Raw genomic sequence first — 21,022 nt, 5'->3', positions numbered from 1 at the left:
CAGAACTTTGTCGTATATTAGCACTAATTTATTACAAAAGGATTTTCCTTTATACCGACCAACAAATAAATTGTAAGCTCTGCTTTTAATAAAACGAAATAATATTAGATGATCATAAACTATTAAATAAAATGATCGGCGGAGTGCTCACAAGTAAAAAAAGAACTTTGAAAAAAATACAAGGTCAGTACTCTACAAAAACTCCGAATTTTCGAGATCCTGAGCAAAATTTGCATCAGGATACGACTTTTACATACAAGCCAGTTGCAATACTTTTTAAGTCTACCAAATACCCGCTACCACTGCACGGCACGGAGCGCATCGTCCCTTCCCTCGAGCGAGCTATACTGCGTGTGAAGCATCCTATTCATTGCTTTGCTGCCCTGAAAACTTTTCCAATCACTAAAAAAAAATAAATCAAGTAACTTACAGAATTTTTGGTGAATGCAGCAAAGTGAAGCACACACTCTAAAAGTTGCAATGCGGAGTGCATCTCCAGTGGGGAGATGCTGGGCAAGCGTTCGTACGCGTCATTGACAGCATCGAGGGACTGATGGCGCAGCTGCCCTCCACCATTCAAGCAGCCTACAAAAAAAATTTGTAGAAAAAGTTAAAAAAAATCCGAACAGCAAAGCCGACCAAAAGGGCAAGCCATGATCTCCACAAAATCGTATTCGCAGCGATTTCTCTTAATTCTTTGCAATATCGTTTGAATGTTCCGGAAACCATAAGCAACAGCAAATCGCAGTAGCACTTTTCCATCGTCCGACTGAAAAAATGTAACCACAATATTTCTAATTACTTACTAAAAAATTAAAAAGAAAACCTGCAAAAGGCATTCCCGGAAATCTTTATTTCTTAGAGCGACCATTTTTACCTCGTTCACGGCCAAACCAAATAGCTTTTGGCTCGCATATTTTAAAACAAAATCGCAAAAGCCACCAGAACCACCACCTTCATGCTTCATAAATCGATCTTAAAAAGAAAAATAAGATTAGAGTTCAGCTGAAAGTCTCTAAGCAGAAAAGGCACGGACATGGTTAAAAAGTGGGACAATTTTTATAAATCCCATATACCACCATAAAATAAAACTAAAAATATTACGCGCTTTCGGGTGCGATGCTGCGTCGCTTGCAAAATCAGAAAAGCAGTCAACCGAAGCAGGAGGGAGAACGGTGAGATCCACTTTATAGTATCCCATTAACTTTTGCAGTTCTTCTATTATATAAAAGTATCACTGAATTAGGATAGTAAAAAATTGAAAGAAAAATAAAAACCAGTTGTGAGAACGCAATCGACGTCTCTCGAGGAATTAACCGGATCGTAAAAATCTGGACGAGTTGCTTCCAATTTTTTATCGTAACAAGGCATCACCGACACATGATAAACACACTCTTTGCTAGTATTACAAGAAAAAGTTATTAACATAACTTGAATTAAAAATGCATTAAAAGTCTAAAAAGAAATTGCAAAAAAAGTTTAAAAAGGAATAACATAATAGTGAGTATAACTTAATTCCAATCTTTTCAGCTAGGAAATTTTTTACTAAAGATCCGGTTATAAGAAGTGGAGATTTTACTATATTTTAAAAATATATATTTCAATAAATAAAAAAATACTTCTAGAAAACTTAAAGAACGGTTTAAAAGTTATAAAAGCAAAATTATATATTCGACACAATAAAAAAAAAGAATAGCGAGACACCAGTGCTTAAGTGCGGTATTATGTAAGAGCCTTGAGTCTTCTCTGCGTAGCACACAAACCCAGGACAAGCTGACACAAGGAGAGGCAATCTGCCTTTGTTAGTCTACATAATTAATCTCAAAAAAATTAGACAAAAAAATTGATAAAAATTTGGGTGCACAATGTAGCAAGATACTTAAACTGAATAAAAATAATAATAAACATTTGCTTCAAAAATGTTAAAGCAAAATAATAGAAAATAATAAACGACTGGCTTCCAAAATAAAAAAAGGAGTGTACCTTGAATGAAGTAATAAACTCTTCGGCCGTTTTTATTAAGGAGAAATTTCTTGAAAAAAGGGTGTCAAAAATGTAATGAACGCCGATATTTTTTAAAAAGGCTGCGATCTTTCCCATCATCTTTTAAAACAAAATTAACTTAAAAAAACGAAATCAAGGAGAACTATACCATTTCAAAGTTGTAATTGTAAAAAACTGCCAAAGAAACACACGACTGAGGCGAAATAGAAAAAACTACAATTCGTTTAATAGCCTAAAATCGTAATATAAAAAAATATTAATATAACAATACGTAAAAATAACAATTAAAAATACTCGAATACTTGAGCCTTCTAAGTAAGCTTTATTTTCATCTAAAACTTCATAGACTGGGTCCAAACTTTGAGCGTTTATTAGAACGCTTTCAGCACTGGTAAGGCAACCACTTCAATAACATAAAATAAGATAAAGAAACAATAATAAAGAGTTACACTTACAAATTACCTACACGCTAAGCAGTCATTCAAATTTATTTCTACTTTACGAAATACAGAACCGTCAGCGACAGAATGACTTTTTACATTTCCGTTTTTACTAGTTTTAACTTATGTAGTAAAGTTATATAAATATGAATTATAATCTAAACTAATATCTAATATAAAACCTGACTTAATGCAATCTTGAGAGGGGTTTATAAAATCGTTTAAGTCAGTAATCCTCAAACCCGTAGAGAATCTCTCCATAGCTTACACGAAACAGCAGAGTGTGAGGGTAACGGTTAGTCTCCAGAAGCACGTGGTCCCTCATTTATTAGTACAAAGTAACGCTTTTCGGGCTCAAATAAGAAATATTAGTATAGTAAAAAAAAAATTTTAATAAATTTTTTGAAAAAAATTGGAAGATAGTAAATATGAGTTCCACATATAACTCTGTAATTTTTGTTTTTATCTCGGGGTCCACTTTATATGTATATTGGTTTTAACTCCCACATTACTTTTATACACAACAAATAACAGGAAATTTCTTAATATTATTTAATATAGACTTTTTGAGTACTTTATTCACATCAAAAAGTTATTTTATGGAAATAGATATTAAAATAATTTGTTTTATATAACAGTATTGAACGTTTTTGTAAGCTAAGTTTTTACGAACTTAGTAATAGCTGACTTACTAATTTGTTAAAAAAAAATGATGTTTAACGAAGACCAACTTACTCTCAATTTTTTTTTAAGTAGGCTTAAAATTGTTAATACTAGTTAAGTTATAGTTTCCAGTCTTATAGGAGTTTAATTATTACTTTGGAACAGTTTAGCTTTGTCAATTTAACAAAATTTAAGAATTGCTATGTAGATATATTAAATTTAAAATCAACTGAGCTTGTGTAAAAAGCTTAAGCTCACCCTATTACTAGAAAACAAGATTAAATGTACGAAAAATTTTGTCAAACGAAACTTTAAGTCATTAGCTTCTTCTAGCAAAGTTATGACTTAATTCTTGCTTTTGTCCACCGATATGAAGAGATTGTTTAAACCTGTCCAAGTTTTGCATTTACCAAACAATGGCTTACTAATTTTTTGTTTAAGGTAATGCCGATTAGACCTTAACATAAGAGTAGATGATATGCGTGAAGGTACCTTGTACAATAGTAGTAAGGCTTAATGTTATGTGGAGCGTGCGTCCCTTTTATTTTTTGGGCACTGCAGCGGAAGCCACCCAGCAATCTACGACCTGCTTATTTTAAGCATATGTTAAGCTAAAAAATTAAAGACAATATTCCCTCCTTTACCCACATTGATGACAGTATTACTAAGAATAGTACATTCATTAACAATGAAAGATGCTTCTTTAAAAAATACGCGTTCGTGGTATTGGATGGAAATATGAAGCCAATACAAAAGGTTATGGTTTTAGCCGTACTTATTAAACAATATAAATATGTGATAAAAACAATACAGAAAACAGCATTTTAAAAGCACGAACAACATGTAGCGTGTGCTGCTGGGGATAAATTTAAGGATTTCCAATTTACATACTACAAATACGATAGGCATCACTACTAATCGTTGAGGCAAATGATAGAAAAATTTTTATCTGTCAGGAAAAAAAATTGGTATCAAATTTAACAGCTCAGGCGCCAAAGCTTCTCTTAAGGGTATGGTTGTGGATCGCTTTCCCGCCTTAAGTTATTCTCTTCATCTTCTTTTGGCTGCTAAGGTTATATACACCACGTATGTTTTTTCCTTTTCTTTCAATTCCTACAGATTATTAGCAAGACAATATATTCGCTGCTCCATATGGTATATGTCATATCCTAAGTTAGTCCAAAGTAATAGGTTAAATTTTTCACTCTCACGCGTTAATTGTATATAAAATAGATTATTGAAGGTGGGACAGCGTTTAACTCACCCTAAAGATCAAGACCAAAAAGACGGTTTTGACCCTTGTTTATGGTACGAGGAATCGAGAGCTGCATGTGCTTATATAAATGCTGCCCATGCATGCGCTGCTACTATTATTTTATCCATTCGTTATTATTTTCTGTAAGGCTACTTTGGAGCTCCTAGAGAGTCCAGTATCAGATAAATTTCTACTGTGTTCTTCGACCACATTCATTATATTACATTAAAGTCCTTAGTAGTTCTTATTATTATAGTATTAAACGTATTGTTCATCCTACATATATTCTTGATGATTACCGGCCTGTAAATCAACACCCTTTAGAAAGGCTTTTTTAATTTATAACGGGCTTGAAATTATCTGATACCAGTACTGCTTAATTTAAATCCATTACCCATACTCCTTAAATGTGTAAGAGTAAACATAACAACACACAACGCAGTATTAAAAAAGCTCGCCTCCGCTACACTGTCAAGCCGTTAAGTCATTTAAATTTTAAAAAAAAATACTTACGAAGATAGGGGTGAAACTGTTATCTTCTCCCGAGATTTAACGCTGCTCTGCCTATATACATATAGAGAGAAAAAACGAAATTTGTGTATAAGTGGGCACCTTGATAATTAGTTCCTACTTCTTTGGTCCATATACAAGGGAAAAAATTAAGTCTTTAAAATAACTTTAACACACACAAAAAGTTTGGTATATGCAATATTCTAAAAGACTTAAAAACTATCAGAATAACCTTGGATGGCCCTAATTAACTACATTATAAATTTTGCGCAGAAATTAACGATTTAGTCTACGGAGTCTGTAATCCTATTTTGTTAACGAGTCATTTGAACCAGTTTAAAGAGACATTTACCACAACTGTACGTACGATTAATGTCGTGGAAAGTTTCCCTTAGTGCAGCTTACACTTTCGGTCTTGGTGATCACGTGCTCTTCCACAAACCTAACCATGTAATACTGCTACATTGACGGCGTATTAAATGCTTAAGCAGGTAAGGCGTACGCTATCAATAGTTTAATATAATGGCTAAAAATGAAGCGTTTATTTAGCCAAGTCCTCAATCTTTTAAAGAATCTATCAACAATATTTCAAGAATGTTTTTTAGCCTAACTGATGCTTCAATGAAGGGGAACCATTAACTAATTTTTCATTTGTGTATACACTCGATACCTTTATTTAATTAGCTTCTGGCTTATTTCCTTGATCGTAAAAGCATATTTGTGCTAATAAATCGTCCACAACTCAAGTGTAGGGCAGTTGGTTGCGCCTTGCCCCCGTCATGCTCTTTGTGCACAGTTGCGGTAAATCACTTCCTTTGCAATTTTGGTCTTTGCCAGCTAAGATCTTTCTATATCTTTGCTTAAGGGCCCCTTGTGCCCACAAAAAGAACCAATATATAGGGCGTTAGAAAATTACTTACGCAGTACGTTTAAGTCAATCAATATTAAAGAAAATTTCAACAACAAAATAAGTGGGTAAGTTCCTTTTAGTACCCACGGAAAGAAGCGCACGCCGACTGTTAACTATATTAAAATATTTGCGGTGTGGTATTGCAACCAAGTAAGGGTGAGACGCTGTTGTCTTTCAAGTGTTCCGTACCAAATAAGCACCAGTACACCAAATCGTTTAGGAGTACTGGGTGTCGCTTACTAAGTGGTACTGGCCCTTTGACGTCGCTTAGACTGCTGTGTGCACGTTGGAATACGTACGGTAGCGGAAACAACAAAGTCGCCTGCAAGCGATTTGGCTAGTGCGGTGCCGCTTAAAAACGACTCGAGGAAGGTCGTATTCGTTTAGTGAGAGGCCCAGCGCTGGCAACTAGTGAAGGAGGCTATTCTACCTAATGCGTTTAAGAATTTCTCGATATGGAAACAGAACGGCTCCTGTAATTTCTAAAGGAAACGAAACATATGAGCTGTATATAATTTAAACTACATTTCCAGCAATATGTTGTGCTTCCTACCAGCCTACTCTAGTCAGTCTCAAATGATAGCCTTGGCAGTTTTTCCGACTTCTAGAAGCAAGCAAAAATCGAGCGATATTTGCAGGGATCCAGAGCACTCGCATAGTCTTAAACACAAAAAGTTTAGCCAATAAAGGAAAAAGGCAATTCAGATAATTCGCAAAACCAGCATGCCCATAGTTAATGGTGCGAAGCGCCCTAGTAATGGGGTTAGTAACCTTGTCTTCGACTTATTCTACTTTGGTCACCGAATTTCTCTATCAAGACTCCTACTTAACGTCTCTCGTGCTTTATTGATGTTTCTAACTCGCTCAGAGTATGATAGGGGAGTTAACACTTTTTCCCCAGAAGGACGTCTTTTTCAAGTGGAATATGCAATTGAAGCAATAAAAGTTTTTATATTTTAAGTTACAGCCACTTTGTTTCTTTTGTCAACAATTTTTTCCTTTTGCGTTTACAGTTAGGTACTACCGCAATTGGTATCAAGACCACAGAGGGTGTTTTATTGTGCGTTGAAAAAAGAGTAACTTCACCTTTGATGGAAGTTAGTAGCGTGGAAAAACTTGTAGAGTTAGGTAAGACAAAGATAATATATATTTAATTAATTTTCTTTTTTGCTAATAAGGCCCACAGATTCTCACTTAGGCTGTGCAATGAGTGGTCTGACGGCTGATGCCAGAACTATCGTAGACCATGCCCGAGTAGAAGCTCAGGTTCGCACCGGCGCATACTTATTTAACTTTTACGAATAATTAATGTTGAAAAAAGAATCACTGGTTCACCTACAACGAGAGGATGAAAGTCGAAAGTGTGACTCAAGGTTATCTATAGGTTTACTTAACCGTTCTTAAGGGGGAAAAAATACGTAACTTTCTTTATAACTGTTTAGCTGTTTGCGATCTTGCTTTACGCTTCGGGGAAGGTTCAGCGCGAGAGGAGAAAGTCATGGTATTTTCACTTAAAGAATATATATTTTTAGCAGTTCTAGAACCCCCTTCCTTTTAAGCAGTTAGTTTTGAACTAACTCAGGTTTTTATTACAATCTCTTGTTGGCAAAGAGTTAGTTAAATTTATCCGACTGCAATTATTGCAGTTATCTTTGAATGGCATTGCACTACATAACAATTATAGCTTAGCTATCACAATAATTAATGCTCTTTTTTTACTTTAATCATCACTCTTTGCTCCGCAGAGTAGACCGTTTGGTGTTTCTTTGCTAATTGCCGGTTTCGACGAAAATGGATATCAATTGTTTGTTTACTTAATAATTTAATAAATCACTCATAACTTTGTATACACATTGTAAATTGATAAAGGTTTCATACAGATCCTACGGGCACTTATTTTGAATACGAAGCAAAGGCTATAGGATCCGGTTCTTTTTTTTTTTAACAACTCAAATTTAATCCACAGTTTTTTTAATATGTGTATTAGGGTCGGAAGGCGCTCAGAATAAACTGCAAGAACAGTACAGCAAAGTATATACTGTTTTAAAAGTTGGTGCGGTAACCTGCGAAAATAATAAATTATTTTTCACAGTCGATGACTTTGAAGGAGGCCGAAGTACTCGGCCTGGAGATTCTCAAGCAAGTCATGAAAGAAACAATTTCAGGCATATTAATATTATAGCATCCCAATTTCCGGCTCCATAATGGCCAGCGATACCAAAATAGATACGAATGTGGAGGTCGCTGTGGTCACCGCCGAGGACGGCTTTAAAGTTTATTCGGTGGATAATGTAAAGGAGATCTTAAATGCCTTGAGTACTGCAGCTTAGCCCGGAAAAGACTACTAATAAATAAAAAGTAATGTCCATTTTAAGATTTCCAGTTAAACAAATTATTTTTTCTAGATTACATATGACTTAGTGCCGCTTTAAACTTCCGATGGTGTATTTTTTTCAAGTTTTATAAAGGGATCTTCAACGCGTTGAAAAACAGCCCAATATTTCTCTCCTATTTTGGTGTATTAAAAAACGACTAAAGCGAACAAAAATAAGCTAACGTAATAAATTTCACCCATTTTGTTATCTCCACCCTGACGAGTTACTTTTTTGGATTCCTCCGAACTGTTTAAGATCAAATCCACAGTGGCATCTCCTTTCTAAAAAAAAAACAAAAAAATTGAGTAATAAAAAAGTTTATTACAACTGGCAACTCACCAAAGACTCGTTTGAAATGCGCATAAATAAAGGATGTTCTGATAAATGTTTAATCTCCCATTCGTATAATTCTGCTACGTCCGTAACTGTGTAAAGTAAACCTCCTACCGCCAAAAAGTAGGCGTAGTCGGAAAGCAAGTGAGGACTTCCATCCCCACAAATAGAAAAAAAAGTTAAAAACTTGAATTTATAAATATTAAAAAGTTGAATTAAAAAAACTTTCCAATATAAACCTAATTATCCGCCATTTGTGTTTAGATTTTTTAAAATGAGGATCCGGAAACAAAAAAAATATTTTTTTTAGTTGACCCTTTTCAAAAAAGTAGGGTAAATATTTCATGGCATTTGCCCTCACGATGGAGATATTTTGGTATTTTCCTGTACTTTTGTTTTGTTCCCTTAAAGCTAATTGAAGACAATTGTAAGCCAAAAAAAGTAATTTTTGCGTGATAAATAAACCAAGTATCTTTTTATGAGCATAGTCCGCAACTTTAGCACGAAGTTCCAGCCCCAAAGATAAAACTTCAGGAAAAGTATCAGCTAGACCAACTTTAAAATTAATATCAGCCCGAGGCACAGTGACTTGAACCTCACAAAAAGAACCAAGTAAACCTCCGTAACCACAACCCACATCCGCAAATTCAACTTTTTTTTTGGTTTTCATGGAATTCTCTTCGTCGTTAAATCTCTCCCCCAACTTGGTAAAAAAAAGGGGAAAATGCTCTGACCAATCCATTTTAGATGGACATGAAGGGCTTAAATGGTAATAATAATTAAATTAGTGTAAAAACAGTAATAATAATAAAAAAGAAACTTTTTGATATTGTGAAAATAAAAGTTTAAATTAAATCAAAAAATTAGGTGAATAATAGTGCAACTGTGATAATTAACAGTAATAACAATTCTAAAGAGTGATCCGCTAAGGGGTTGGAATGAGCTCGCTGCCGGAAGAAGCGTTTTTGAGGTAGAGACATACTACGCCCGAGGATTAGATTTCCAATCCTTACGGAATCAGTATAATAGGAAAGGCCACCCACTCGCCGTTCTTAGCATATGTGGAGTCACGTGAAACTTTTTCTGCATACACTGAAAACACCTAAGCAATTTAAAGCCTTACGTGCTATAAAACAAGTATAATTTTTTTTGAAGATTTTTGGATCTTCTTACTAAGTGTTGCTTAACCATTTATGTCATTCAAATATATTTCACCACCAACGTTCGTTTCTATAAAGTTTGATTAAAACACTGTATATTATGAGTTACCAAACATAGTTAACCTCAAAAGTACACAACAAGATTATATATACTTCGAAGAGCGTCGCTTGTAGTTAGGTTATATATGCGCATAAATAATTTCACCCACGTAAGCTGTTCTCGGGTTTGGGTGTGATGTAATGCTATAAAAAAACGTTTCTCTCTCTCCTATATAACATCTAGCTATAGGCGTTACGGTTAACTTTAAAAGTGGACGCCTTCCTAATATAGGTAAAACATTAGTAGGAATCAAGTTCTTAATTTCTCCATAAATATTAGATCTTCGTAAAGAAGAAATTGTCCTCGGGTCTGCTATAGTACGCCCAGGCCTCCATTAACTTCTTTCGTTAGGCTCTAAAAAAGCTAACAATGGCGAAGGGTTTTAGAATAACCAATTAAAGTTTACATGAAAATAGTAAAAGGAAAAAGGGGATCTAGACTTATAGTGTTATGGCAACAGCATCGTATCAGCGTTTTCTAATGTCTTATTAGATTAATCCGTTTATCTTAAATTCATTATTCGAGGGTTTTAATATATTTAACGCAAACAAGTGCCTTCCGTAAAATATTAACCTTAATTAGTTGGAATGAGTGCGCAATTAATTTTTTTCTCTAGCAGGTGTATAAATTAAACGTTGTCTTCTTGGGAGGAAAGAATTTTGCCATATTACATATAATAGAACCCTGTTTTTACGTGTCTTGAGTTCTGGTGTTCTCAGTTATTGTTCTACGATATTCTTAATCCTATTTCTACGATCTTAGTATCCTTTCTGTCCTCGTTTAGTTTCCTTTTTCCTACATCTAGTTCTACATTCTTTGCTACCTCACTGAGAATCCCTTCTATCTAATATTAGTTACTCTCTACAGTTTACTCGATCACATAATTTTGCGCTTTTTATCTTCATAGAACTTTATAAACGTCTTGGTTATGACGTAGCGAACACACATTTTTTCTTATAAGAGATTAAGTTTACCAAACTTTTTTTTTCTAATATTTACTTTGAATTTAAAAATGATTGGGGACTCTTACCAAGAGAGAATACTTTAATACGTGGAACTAAATACGCAGAAGACCCTTCAAGCCCATGAAGACTTTCGAAGAGATTATAAATTTTTAAGGAGAGCGTTGAAAGATCTTCATTCCAAGCTATATAAAACTCAAGCTAAAGTGGAGTCTCTTCACCAAAAGTTGTCTCTTCAAAGACCGTATTTAAACAAACCTGTTTTAGTTAAAGGCCTGAAGACCTTTCCCGTGACCGAAAATAGACGAAATACTCCCTGAGTCAACTGGGTATTTAACCTTTAGGGCTAAAGGAATTACGAAAGACGAATAAAAGATGTTACTTGCTGCTAGCCTTTTTAGGAGCTCAGCATCTAAATGGTATCCAAACAAATACGCTTTTTTAAAGAACGAAACCTTTTAGGATTTTGTTGATTGTTTAAAATCAAGCTTTTTAGCACCTTTGACGAAGCCAAAGAAACAGAGACCAGTTATCAACTCTACGCCAGAAAGGTTCTGTCGCCGATTATATTAATGGGTCCAACCTTCTAGGTGAACTAGCTTTTAAACAACAATTTTACAGAGGGTTCAAGGATGAAATAAACGATTTCCTTGCTGGGAACTTAGGACTACCTGAAGAACTTTCTAAACTTCAACAGCTTTACATTCAACTTGATAACAAACTGTGATAGAGTGGAAGAAAAACGTTCTTTATTCTCTCTTAACAGGTTTGGAAACAATAGTAGATCCGTTATCTCAGAGATACAGCTCATGGAGATCGGAACTCAAGTATTACATGTTTGACTGCCAAGGAGAGAGCGCACAGACGAATCTCGGCGTATATCTTGATTGACTTGGAATGCGCCCGCAATAAACGGTTAAACTGACTACATAAAAACCCCACTAGCTATTACACCCCCAGACGGCTCGGCAGGAAAAGAACCAATAAACTATGTCGCTGGACCCCTGATCCTAGTAATAGGTTCCCATATAGAGAAAAATGAATGTCTAGCAACCAAATTAGATAAATATCCTGTTGTATTGGGATTACCATGGCATCAAGCCCATAATCCGCAAATGGGTTGGCGGAGAATGTCATTACTTTTCTTTACCCACCTCTGCACTTACTTTTCACAAAGCCCCGAAAAAAGGGAATAAGATAGTTGTTCCCTGGCCTAAAACTAAAGAATTTAATTTTTTATAATCGACATAATTCCTTGATGGGCGGACACTATGGATTAAAGAAAACTTTCGATTTTAATAAACGCTACTTTTATTGGTCCAATACGAGGAACGAAATTCGTCATAAGCCCTGTGGACTTCTCCAACCCTGCTATTCCTAATAATTACTCGGGGAATATTTCAATTGGCTTCATTACAGAACTCCCTAAGTCATAATTTAATTCTGTTATAGTTGTAAAAAGCAGACTATCAAAGATGTGCCACTACCCGTTTTAAAATCTATTACGTCTAGAAAGAGGGTGAGTCAATTTACTTAACCACGTTTTTAAACGCCACGGGTTTCCAAAGAGTACTGTGACGGGCAGGGGGCCACATTTTTTATCCAGTTTTTGAACACAACTTTTTAAACTACTGGGTTGTAAAGTTTATCTTTCATTTACTTTCCATCCAGCAAGTGACGGATCGACTGAGACTGTTAATCTAATTCTTGAGAATTACTTAAGATTTGCCGTTAATTACTTACAATCGGATTGGGTTGAGGGCCTCCCTCTCGCTGAGGTTACATACAACCTCCAGTATTTAACACACTTGGCAAATACAGGCACAAAAGGGCCTACTGGATATCGCCATACTGAGAGATATACGTCTCAAAACGGCAATTAAGGCGCTCCACTAGCTATCCTCCGATAACCTTCCAGTTATTTGAAATAGACGACGAGAAGGACACCGGAGAAGCACCCGCTTTTTTTTTTTTTTTTGATTACTAACTTGGGCTAATCTGCTGAGCTTATAGCAACCATTCTTCCACCTTGTCCTTCACTACCGTCTACATCCCCTCTCCTGCTGGATGATGCTGTCGCCTTATTCGAGGTCCCTCGCTCTTTTAACTTTTAGAAGGCGATAAGCGCTGTCTTCTTTGACGAATAAGCATTTGGTCATGTTTAGCATGAAGGTCTGCTGTACAAACTGATCACGTTTATCCGTTCCTCATGGCCTTTACAAGTGATGAAGTCATATCTCTATGGTCGCATCTTCAGCGTGAGCGTGGGTTATAAATAGCCGCCTCTGCGATTTTTAACAGAAGGTGTCCGGCAGGGTACCCTTCTTTTACCCTTTTATTTGCAATTTATATGAGCGACGTGCCCTTGCTATCAACTCCACACACCCGACTCGTCCTCTACGCGATGATACGGTCATCTACCCTCCGTCGAATTCTCCCAGCTTGCTATGCCAGCATCTAAGTGCTATTTTTTTTCTTGATGCACTTGCTGACTGGTGTAATACTTGGAAAGTTTCTATAAATGCCAGGAGGAGCAAAGAATTTTTAATTACTAAGAAACGCGTCTCTTTGTTGGCGTCCTTAACCTTTGATAGCGTGAAGGTTCCGTATTCAGAAGCTAAATACTTGGGAGTCATCATTAACAACAAACTTTCCTGGCAGTCACCCGTGGAATATTTAGTGGCGAATATCAAGGTAGCAACTAAGGCGCTTTACCCTTTACTATGCGGCAAGAGCAAGCATTCTCTGCGGAACAAACCCTTTAGACGTCCTCTTCCAACGTAATGTCAGTTGCCCCTTACGACAGACTAGCTAGCCACACTAATCGCCTGCTGGTGAGCGAACTTATTACGAGCCATGGGGCAGGGTACGTTATCGCCGTCTCCATGACGCGCGTTAGCGCTAATTTTTGTTTGTTAATGTCAAAAAAATAGTAACACCTTAATGATTGAAAGCTATTATGTAACATGCCTGCGATCACTCCTAATTGGGAGCTTGAGTATTCGAAGTTTTTTAACTCGATTCGAGCACCGAGAGCTGTCATTTATGAATATTAACAATACAACTTCAAAAAGGACTCTACCCTTCTAGGCGAGGAGCTCATAAATCGGGTAGTCCTTGCTGGCAGGTGTCCAGATGACCTCCGCTCTTGTGCCTAAGGCTGCCTTTCCCGGTGGTGGTTTTTAGCGGTTTTCCATCACACTAGGCCAAATGGTGGGAGTCCGGGCCCGATATTTTTCGCTTTTTCAGTCTTTCGAGACAGACATTATAACTCTATAGAGAGGGCCCGTGCCCCTACCCCTGCAGGAGAGGGGAACTCAGATAAGCGCCTTAAGGTCTCCTATGGAGACCGGCCTTAGTATCCCAGTGCCTAAAAAAAAAGAAAAAAAAGAAAAAAAAAAACACCCGTCTTTTTTGTTCTCGCTTCTTTGTTGTTAGTGCTATGAGCTTGCAACCACTAAACGGCAGATTTTTAAAAGGCGGACCCACCAAAGAAACCGCTGTCCTGTGAAAGAAGTAATGCACGTGTGGATATCTGTTTTGCTAAGTGGTGGTAAATCACCGCCAGAAAAGGTGACCACCTATAGTTTTCCTCCTCGGGAGAACTAATACCTTTATTGAAAATTTTTGTCAGTAATACGATTTACACCAGATTATCAGCACTCTTAATAACCACCCGTAACTTACTGGAGTATATATATTCTTAGCAATTTTTTTTTTTTTTAATAAAATGAAAACTAGATATTGGCGTACCCTTTTTGATTGAAAGGGCTAAATTTAAGTAATGCTTATAAATAAATGAGTGTGACGCACTATATTTAAGGTTTTAAAATAAATATAATACCCGATACTCAGAGAATAATTGTACTTGATTGCCCTTTGGCTAAACATCTTCACGCTTAATAAGATATTTAATCAATTGATCCTACAGCCAAAGCCTCCAGCACACGCAAATAAAGAAATTGAGGAAAAGCAACAAAACAAAGCCCGTATGTTCATCGTTTTGTAAGCGTTGAATGTGAAGTACTGAGGGCTCCTTTAATAGTAAAAAATAACCTAATAAAAAATGAATACAAATTAGCTTCAAGATAACGGAATTTAGAAAGAAATATTGAAATAAACAACGCTGCGCTTAACCAACAACAATTAACTGAATCTAATTTTACATTTTACGCAAAAAGCAGTAAATAACAGAATCTTTTTCTGTAAAGTTATAAATATAAATAAACTGGCTAGTTACTTAAAAACACTAATCTCTGTGACTCTATATCCTCTCTCATCGTGCTTCCTTTTTGTTTTTGATATTTATAAACTGCTTCATCCATTAAAAAACGACATCCTTCATCTATATATTACTAACGATGATTTCATGAAGAAATATTGTGTATAATTCGGAAAGGATTAATAAAATCATTTCTCTAATATTTTTTTTCAAAGTAATATAAAGACCTGCTTATTCATTCCTTTTTCATGTAGCATATTTAGTGCTCCTTATCATGAACGCTACCAAAAAAATCTTACTGATCTGTAAATGTACGGTTTTAATTATCTAGATAGCTTTCAGTGTTTGCGTTATTTTTAATGTGCTGGCGACGTGAATCTGAAAGCGTTAATATTTAATTTGCATTTTTACGAGGTGCCCGTTTTCATGAATTTTCGTTTTACATGGGGCCCTCGGCGTTCACGGTGCACTACTACGGTCAGGACGTGTACTTAATATTTAAAGCGCAAGGTATATTCAATACGCACATATGAGTAGTAAGATAAGAAGCAAGTTTAAAAATTTTTTATCCAACTTTAGAGGCAGTTACTTTAAGAAAGAACTTTCGAATAATTGGAAGCCCCTTGGGGACTCATCCATGTTTCCCTCAACAAAATGACTTTCTCTCATTACCTTTAAAGCTCCTTCCTGAACAAGCTTACGTTTTGGATCAATTAGGTTTTTTATTGTTTTATTCATTTTATTGTTATTTATTAATGAAAATAAAAGACCTTGAATTCTCCTTTAAAAAAATAAAATACTCTACTTATTACTAATCGAAAATTAAAGTAAGCGGTTGCAAAATAACTTTTTTTTAACACACAACATCTTTAGGTGCCTTGTGCTTACTTTCTGAAATTGAAGAAATGACTTTTAAGTTAGATTCTACTTTTTTTGGTTTTTTTAATTTCTGCATAAGTTATATACAAAATGAGCTTTCTTTTTAAATATTTTACTATTTAGCGTTTGAGTCCTTCCTAAAGTAAAGATCTAGGATTTTTTCCCTTTTTATACCAGTTTTATATCTTTAGCTATTATCGGTTTAATACAAGGTTTATTAAAGTTTAGTAGTAAAGCTAAAATTACATTTTCGGTTTAGGAAGAGGTTAGCGTTACTTGGAGACTCCATATTTTTTGTGGAGAAGTGATTAAAATCAAAAGGGAAGAATATAATACATATCAAAGGCTGCGTCTTTTAAATAAGATCAGAACTCAGAAACCTGAAAAAGAGTTACCTTCCTTTTCATTTGGAAGGGGGAGAGCCGGCAGTTTTTATTTTGAGACCTCGTAAATGCTGCGTTAAGCTTTTCACAATAAGCTAAAAAGAGGTTAGGGGCGAGAGATTATGCGCATTCTTTTTTTAAAACCACCAGAGAGTGCTTTTTTACTGTATATGCACTCCTTTTTTCAAATTTTTGAGTGTAGTGGTTTTCCCCTTCTTCCGTTTTTGTCAATTTTTTTAATTTTAAAAGTTAAGACAGTTTATAAAAGGTTTTGATAAGGAGACTGGGATTGGGCCCGAGGAAGCCTTGTGTTATTGGCCCTCTTGCCCGCCCGCTAGCCAGTCCGTATATATTAGACTTCTTCAACTGCTTTGGGGATAACTTACAATTCTATGCTACTAAAAGAAAGGTTCTCTTGGCTGATTATTACCCTGCAAGCGGCAGTGAGCGTCAGAAAGCTTTCCTTTTTTGCGATCTTTGGAAATGTAATTATTATGTCTTGTGTGGAATCAAGTTTGGGTGCACTTATCTTGCTTACAAAGGTTTGCTCTTTATATAGATTCCTTATTAATTATTATGGTTCTAGCTTTTAATAATGGAAGACGATCCCGCTGTTAGCCACGCACATTTTATGGTCACGGTTGTTGGCTACGACCAACCCATCAAGTGTACCGATATTATGGGGTTACTTTTACTTTATTTTTCTCTATATATCACAGTAACGACTCAGGTTTCATTCTATTAGAAAAACTAGACTAGCCACCACTGTCGGGAAGCGCCACATCTTCGGCTCAAGTACTTTCGGATAATTGCCGTTTACAGAATTTATTTTGAATTTTCTTATTTCTGCACAGTCTCACCTTTGGGTACGGACGTCTTATATATATGCATAGTCCGGCCTTCCTTCGATCAGAGGTTGGATCTCGACTGCGACTAAGTCAAATCAGTTCAGGATTTGCGCACTGAAATTAAAACTACCTCCGGATGCTTGCATAAAAAAAAAAATAGGCTTACAACACGCGGTTTCAACGACAACAAGATATAGATTGTCGCCAATACTACCTAAAGACACCTTCAGCTTGCTACTGCTTTATTGTATAATATGCCAATTCGAGAGGCCAATATAACCACAGTTATTTTGCACACTAACTTATAAGTAGAGTCATATCTTATTAGAAGTTACCTCAATTCTTAAAAGATAAAAAAAAATACTATAATAAAAAAGTGGGATATGCACTACTAATTAATATTTAATGTGGCGCTCTATGGCTTAAAAGAAACCGCTGGATTTTTATGTAAGGATTTTAAGAAAAGACATCAAAAACACTGATATATCCCTAGAAAATTTCTATGATTTTACAGAAAAAATATTGATACTATGGTTGGTATATATGGCGATAATTGGATAATACTTGGAAACGCGGAAAAGTTTCTTTTAAGCCATGCAAAAGGTGTATGATATGAAATATAATCAGGCCGTAAGTAACTGGCAGTAGTCGGGCCTCTCCTACGCTACTACATTTTTAAGCAAATCTTTTCTACAACACCATTATACATAATAACGGCAGAAAAAATTTTAGAATACTTTTACTAAACTGAAAACATGCGGGCTCCCTTTTTTAACTCGATTACTGAAAAAAGAGCAGTATATATTAATAATAAGCTCTCGTTTGCTTTTTGCGCTGATAACTTGACATGCGATCCAAAGTAAGATATATATTTCTTATTGACAACTCGTGCATTGGCACTCTAATATTGTCAAAAGCAAAATACGAAAATTTACATAAAGTCGAGATATAGATCCTCGGCAAGGTTTAATGCCTCAACCCATAGCTAGAGATAGTACTATTTTATTACAGGGAAAATGAGACTTAAAAGATTATACCACTGCACAGAAAGACAATTACTTCATAGAATATGTACTGGTTAAAGGTGTAGCAAATATTTTTTCCGAAACTTTATCCGTTGGGGTTATAGCAAATTATTGTAAAAGCCATGTGACTTTAAAATTAAGAACATGTTTTAGTACACCAAATATTATTTATCTCGCCCATGAAATTACATACAAATGGAGATATAATACATAGAATAAATTTAAGTACCCAGACTATATTTTATGTTCCCTGCCTGAGAGCGAGACCGCGTTAATACCCCCTGCAACTAATGCTAACTCCACTGATAATGCCCCGATAGCTACTACTGAGCAATAGCAAAGACCACAACAGACAATTCGGCAACTGTTTAGCTATTCTGACGACGAATCTTCCCAACGTTTTCGAGACTATGAAGGGCTTAGAACCCGTTTGTAATGGCTTCTAACCCTCAAACGAGTAACTACTTCTGATTACTGTTCTGGATTGCGGAGAGTCCACAATGAAGAACACGAGTTGTAGGAATTAAAGAAAGCGGAAGAAAGGTCTGCGTCGTCAGCGAAGAGCAGTTCTTCCCAAATGTTCCATTTAACTTTTGCAACTTACTATCAAATAAACGAAGAATTTAACACAGTCCAATAGCATTGCCACCTCTGGAGGGTATTGAAACAGTTGGAATTACCCTCGACTTGCCTAGATAGAGGCTCGTGACTGTATCACTAAAGCTCTCAGCAAACCATTCGCATCGATTGACTTTGACGCTTTTTTGTGCATGACTCTTCAACCTTCAATGCGGAGAGTTTAGCTGCAAATACTCCGCTGGCACAGCTGGATAGTAAACCAAACGGACAAACCTTCAGTGCCTACACTGAAGACGCCGAGTGAAATTTCAGAACCACTGCTGCCTACACACGTGGCGAGGAATTCGTGCACAACGAACGTATACTAAATATCACCATCTTAAAGAATTTGACTTCCAACAGCAATTGAGGAGCTGGAGGGACTATCATCGGATCGCTACCCTGTCCTGCTCGAATTGAGCGACGAAAAAGATGCTTTAAAGACATACCATTCTTTTTTTTAAATTGCAACATATAAACCTGATTGCTAAAGAAGGTAGCTCCGTCGTTTTCCCGAGGCTACTGGAAACTCTCGCTTTACTAAACAAAGCTGTTACCGACTTTAAGGGTGCGACGACAACCGACAAATGAAGTTATGTACCGCTCTAACCGTTTTCCTTAGGAGCTAAAGGCTCTAATAAGCGACGGCGCCTCATCCAGTGGATAAGGCCTTTTTACGCATTGAAAACAAAATGGTGCTAAGTTGGCTTTACCGGCTCTTCAGAAAAAGGCTGATGGCGCACCTAAATAGATTATGTGAAAACTAGCTGAGCGAAGTATCGGAGACTGGTAACAACGGTCGCCCTCCTAAAGAAAATTTTTTTTGGCTAGTGAGCCATCCCAAAATATACCTCGGCCCAAACTTCACAAGGGCAATATCATAAACAAAAGCGAAGACAAAGTGGAACTCTTTGCTGAGCACCTTGCTGTCCAATGTTCGCGGCAGACTCCTTTACTCGTCAATAACAAGTTCCTTGAACCGAGTTTATTATGGCTAGTACAACTCATTTTCTAGAGTTGTCTACCACAGGTAAGGCCATATCAATCCTCAAAGTGTTACCGAGGCAAGGCGTTCTACCCTGACAGTATTACTAACTCGATGTTAAAACAACTACCGTGGGCTACCATGACAATTTGGTAATGGTTACCGGCATTTTCCCTACGCGATGGAAAAAGGCGGTAGCCTTGAAGTTACCCAAGATAATGCAACTGTCATCAGAGCAACGTAGGTATCGACCCATCAGCCTTTTGTTGGCAGCTGGTAAAGTAACTAAAGCAGGTATATTAATTGTTGAAAGGAACTTGTGGACGCCCGTAAAATTTTGCTGGTGTCAGTTTGGATTTTAAAGGGCCACTCAACGACTCCGCCTACAGAGTGGACAACGCTGGCGTTCAATTTTAAGAAGGCCACTGGCGCTGTTTTTTTTACTTGGGAAAAGCTTTTAACAGCGTGCTATGCAAGCTGCACGCTTTGGTACCGCGCGGTCCTCCAGACGGGCTTGAGTCGTATCTAAATGACCGGATCTTCAACGTGTAAAAGGAAGATACACTGTCGCCGCCTTGCCATTTGCAACTGAAGTCCCGCAGTACTTGCTTCTTTAATTGCTGCTATTTGCGCTTTATAAGAGAGATACAACTTCCCCAGACCCGCCTTTACACGTGCACACCGCTTTATTCATCGTCAATTCATCCAATTTACTAAGTAAGCACCTACATCTTAGTCTCGAGCGCTTACTAGCTGTTGTCATCATTAAAACGTCTTCATCACCAAAGGAAAGAGCAAGGTGCCTCTTGTAAAAAAAAACGCCTTGCACTGCCGAGACGATTAATTTTCAGTGGCATGAAAATTTTGTGGTGTGCTTAGGTGGAATACCTGGGATCCTCAGATTAAATTGTGTCGTCCACATGTGAAATGCGTGGTGAAAGTACGCTTTCGACTTTACTGCGAACTACAGTTTAAGACGCTAATCACAGCTTCAAAAGTAATACTACCGCCTTTACCAAAGGATAGCAGTGCTAAAGTGCTCTACACGACATACTGTTAACCAACTTAGTGTTATTGGATCTGTCGAAGTACTTAGCACTTACCGATTAGGTTACTTTTTTATATTTGTCAACTTACCAATTTTGGGAAAGTTTAAGATAATTATTACCATTTTAAGCTGTATTCACATTCAGTTCTCGTTATTTATTTAATACCACAGAGTGTATACTTTTCACTTATTAGTATTTATAGAGGTAATTATGTCTATTTATTATGATAAAGTTACGTATATCCTCACTCTCGAGTTTAGGTACTTCAAGCTTAGTTGTCCCAATTCATAAACACCTTATT

The 21,022-nt window shown here is 36.4% G+C and overlaps 4 protein-coding genes and 1 long non-coding RNA gene across 11 annotated transcripts; 2 read left to right on the top strand and 3 right to left on the bottom strand.

Annotated features, from left to right (window-relative positions):
* Positions 1–88: 88 nt before the first annotated feature.
* LOC135143626 (cytosolic iron-sulfur assembly component 3-like) lies at positions 89–4,911 on the bottom strand. 3 transcript variants are annotated; one of them, XM_064075522.1, is made up of 15 exons: positions 4,876–4,911; positions 2,627–2,764; positions 2,467–2,566; positions 2,299–2,407; positions 2,153–2,236; positions 1,984–2,103; positions 1,705–1,807; positions 1,512–1,578; positions 1,278–1,399; positions 1,105–1,218; positions 827–975; positions 640–769; positions 468–585; positions 274–402; positions 89–219 (listed from the first exon to the last, which is right to left on the bottom strand). In XM_064075522.1, the coding sequence occupies exons 2-14, from the start codon at positions 2,703–2,705 to the stop codon at positions 297–299; spliced, it is 1,401 nt and encodes a 466-aa protein (XP_063931592.1). In that variant the 5' UTR covers positions 2,706–2,764; positions 4,876–4,911; the 3' UTR covers positions 89–219; positions 274–296. The 3 variants fall into 3 exon arrangements, with proteins under 3 accessions (XP_063931592.1, XP_063931589.1, XP_063931590.1); XM_064075519.1 differs by having other exon boundaries at positions 89–402; XM_064075520.1 differs by lacking the exon at positions 4,876–4,911 and adding an exon at positions 3,600–3,657 and having other exon boundaries at positions 89–402.
* Positions 4,912–6,587: 1,676 nt separating this feature from the next.
* Positions 6,588–8,156, top strand: LOC135143630 (uncharacterized). The gene is made up of 10 exons (XM_064075526.1): positions 6,588–6,727; positions 6,796–6,910; positions 6,969–7,048; positions 7,104–7,155; positions 7,225–7,283; positions 7,528–7,586; positions 7,652–7,710; positions 7,770–7,813; positions 7,875–7,947; positions 8,009–8,156. The coding sequence occupies exons 1-10, from the start codon at positions 6,632–6,634 to the stop codon at positions 8,110–8,112; spliced, it is 741 nt and encodes a 246-aa protein (XP_063931596.1). The 5' UTR covers positions 6,588–6,631; the 3' UTR covers positions 8,113–8,156.
* Positions 8,157–8,203: 47 nt separating this feature from the next.
* On the bottom strand, positions 8,204–9,489 carry LOC135143629 (tRNA (guanine-N(7)-)-methyltransferase-like). 2 transcript variants are annotated; one of them, XM_064075525.1, is made up of 7 exons: positions 9,397–9,489; positions 9,100–9,251; positions 8,956–9,045; positions 8,730–8,901; positions 8,497–8,641; positions 8,354–8,438; positions 8,204–8,290 (listed from the first exon to the last, which is right to left on the bottom strand). In XM_064075525.1, exons 1-7 carry the CDS (start codon positions 9,468–9,470, stop codon positions 8,211–8,213), a joined length of 798 nt encoding a protein of 265 aa, XP_063931595.1. In that variant the 5' UTR covers positions 9,471–9,489; the 3' UTR covers positions 8,204–8,210. The 2 variants fall into 2 exon arrangements, with proteins under 2 accessions (XP_063931595.1, XP_063931594.1); XM_064075524.1 differs by having other exon boundaries at positions 8,730–9,045.
* Positions 9,490–13,242: 3,753 nt separating this feature from the next.
* LOC135143660 (uncharacterized) lies at positions 13,243–15,255 on the bottom strand. Of its 2 annotated transcripts, none has more exons than XR_010282866.1 (6): positions 15,162–15,255; positions 14,557–14,768; positions 13,795–14,324; positions 13,683–13,748; positions 13,428–13,613; positions 13,243–13,366 (listed from the first exon to the last, which is right to left on the bottom strand). It is a non-coding gene; the product is annotated as an uncharacterized LOC135143660 (long non-coding RNA). The 2 variants fall into 2 exon arrangements; XR_010282865.1 differs by lacking the exon at positions 15,162–15,255 and adding an exon at positions 14,953–15,108.
* Positions 15,256–15,368: 113 nt separating this feature from the next.
* LOC135143670 (uncharacterized) lies at positions 15,369–17,351 on the top strand. 3 transcript variants are annotated; one of them, XR_010282874.1, is made up of 8 exons: positions 15,369–15,444; positions 15,514–15,651; positions 15,808–15,850; positions 16,465–16,537; positions 16,602–16,738; positions 16,799–16,880; positions 16,942–16,991; positions 17,051–17,351. XR_010282874.1 is itself a non-coding variant. In XM_064075580.1 (7 exons), the coding sequence occupies exons 1-7, from the start codon at positions 15,378–15,380 to the stop codon at positions 17,131–17,133; spliced, it is 630 nt and encodes a 209-aa protein (XP_063931650.1). In that variant the 5' UTR covers positions 15,375–15,377; the 3' UTR covers positions 17,134–17,351. The 3 variants fall into 3 exon arrangements, 2 of the variants coding, with proteins under 2 accessions (XP_063931650.1, XP_063931651.1); XM_064075580.1 differs by lacking the exon at positions 15,808–15,850 and having other exon boundaries at positions 15,375–15,444; XM_064075581.1 differs by lacking the exon at positions 16,465–16,537 and having other exon boundaries at positions 15,375–15,444.
* Positions 17,352–21,022: the final 3,671 nt, after the last annotated feature.

This window comes from Zophobas morio, unplaced genomic scaffold (genome assembly GCF_036711695.1).
Source record: "Zophobas morio isolate AGI-343-1 ecotype UQ-CSIRO unplaced genomic scaffold, CSIRO_AGI_Zmor_V1 ptg000068l, whole genome shotgun sequence".
Lineage (NCBI taxonomy): Eukaryota > Metazoa > Arthropoda > Insecta > Coleoptera > Tenebrionidae > Zophobas > Zophobas morio.
This window is presented reverse-complemented; position numbering and strand designations above follow the sequence as displayed.

Excerpts from the sequence above, each read along its gene's own strand:
- LOC135143629 (XM_064075524.1), bottom strand. The coding sequence starts at position 9,470 with ATGTCTCTACCTCAAAAACGCTTCTTCCGGCAGCGAGCTCATTCCAAC. Across the intron at positions 8,642-8,729 it reads CACAAATGGCGGATAATTAG|TCCTCACTTGCTTTCCGACT; the intron begins GTTTATATTGGA and ends TGGGGATGGAAG. Across the intron at positions 8,291-8,353 it reads GGGTGGAGATAACAAAATGG|GAGAGAAATATTGGGCTGTT; the intron begins GTGAAATTTATT and ends ACACCAAAATAG.
- LOC135143626 (XM_064075519.1), bottom strand. The coding sequence starts at position 2,705 with ATGGAGAGATTCTCTACGGGTTTGAGGATTACTGACTTAAACGATTTT. Across the intron at positions 2,237-2,298 it reads TAGAAGGCTCAAGTATTCGA|GCTATTAAACGAATTGTAGT; the intron begins GTATTTTTAATT and ends TTACGATTTTAG. Across the intron at positions 1,219-1,277 it reads CGATTGCGTTCTCACAACTG|AAGAACTGCAAAAGTTAATG; the intron begins GTTTTTATTTTT and ends TTTATATAATAG.
- LOC135143630 (XM_064075526.1), top strand. The coding sequence starts at position 6,632 with ATGTTTCTAACTCGCTCAGAGTATGATAGGGGAGTTAACACTTTTTCC. Across the intron at positions 6,728-6,795 it reads ATGCAATTGAAGCAATAAAA|TTAGGTACTACCGCAATTGG; the intron begins GTTTTTATATTT and ends TTGCGTTTACAG. Across the intron at positions 7,948-8,008 it reads CATGAAAGAAACAATTTCAG|ATACGAATGTGGAGGTCGCT; the intron begins GCATATTAATAT and ends ATACCAAAATAG.
- LOC135143670 (XM_064075580.1), top strand. The coding sequence starts at position 15,378 with ATGGGGCCCTCGGCGTTCACGGTGCACTACTACGGTCAGGACGTGTAC. Across the intron at positions 15,652-16,464 it reads TTACGTTTTGGATCAATTAG|GTTTTGATAAGGAGACTGGG; the intron begins GTTTTTTATTGT and ends AGTTTATAAAAG. Across the intron at positions 16,992-17,050 it reads GCGCCACATCTTCGGCTCAA|TCTCACCTTTGGGTACGGAC; the intron begins GTACTTTCGGAT and ends ATTTCTGCACAG.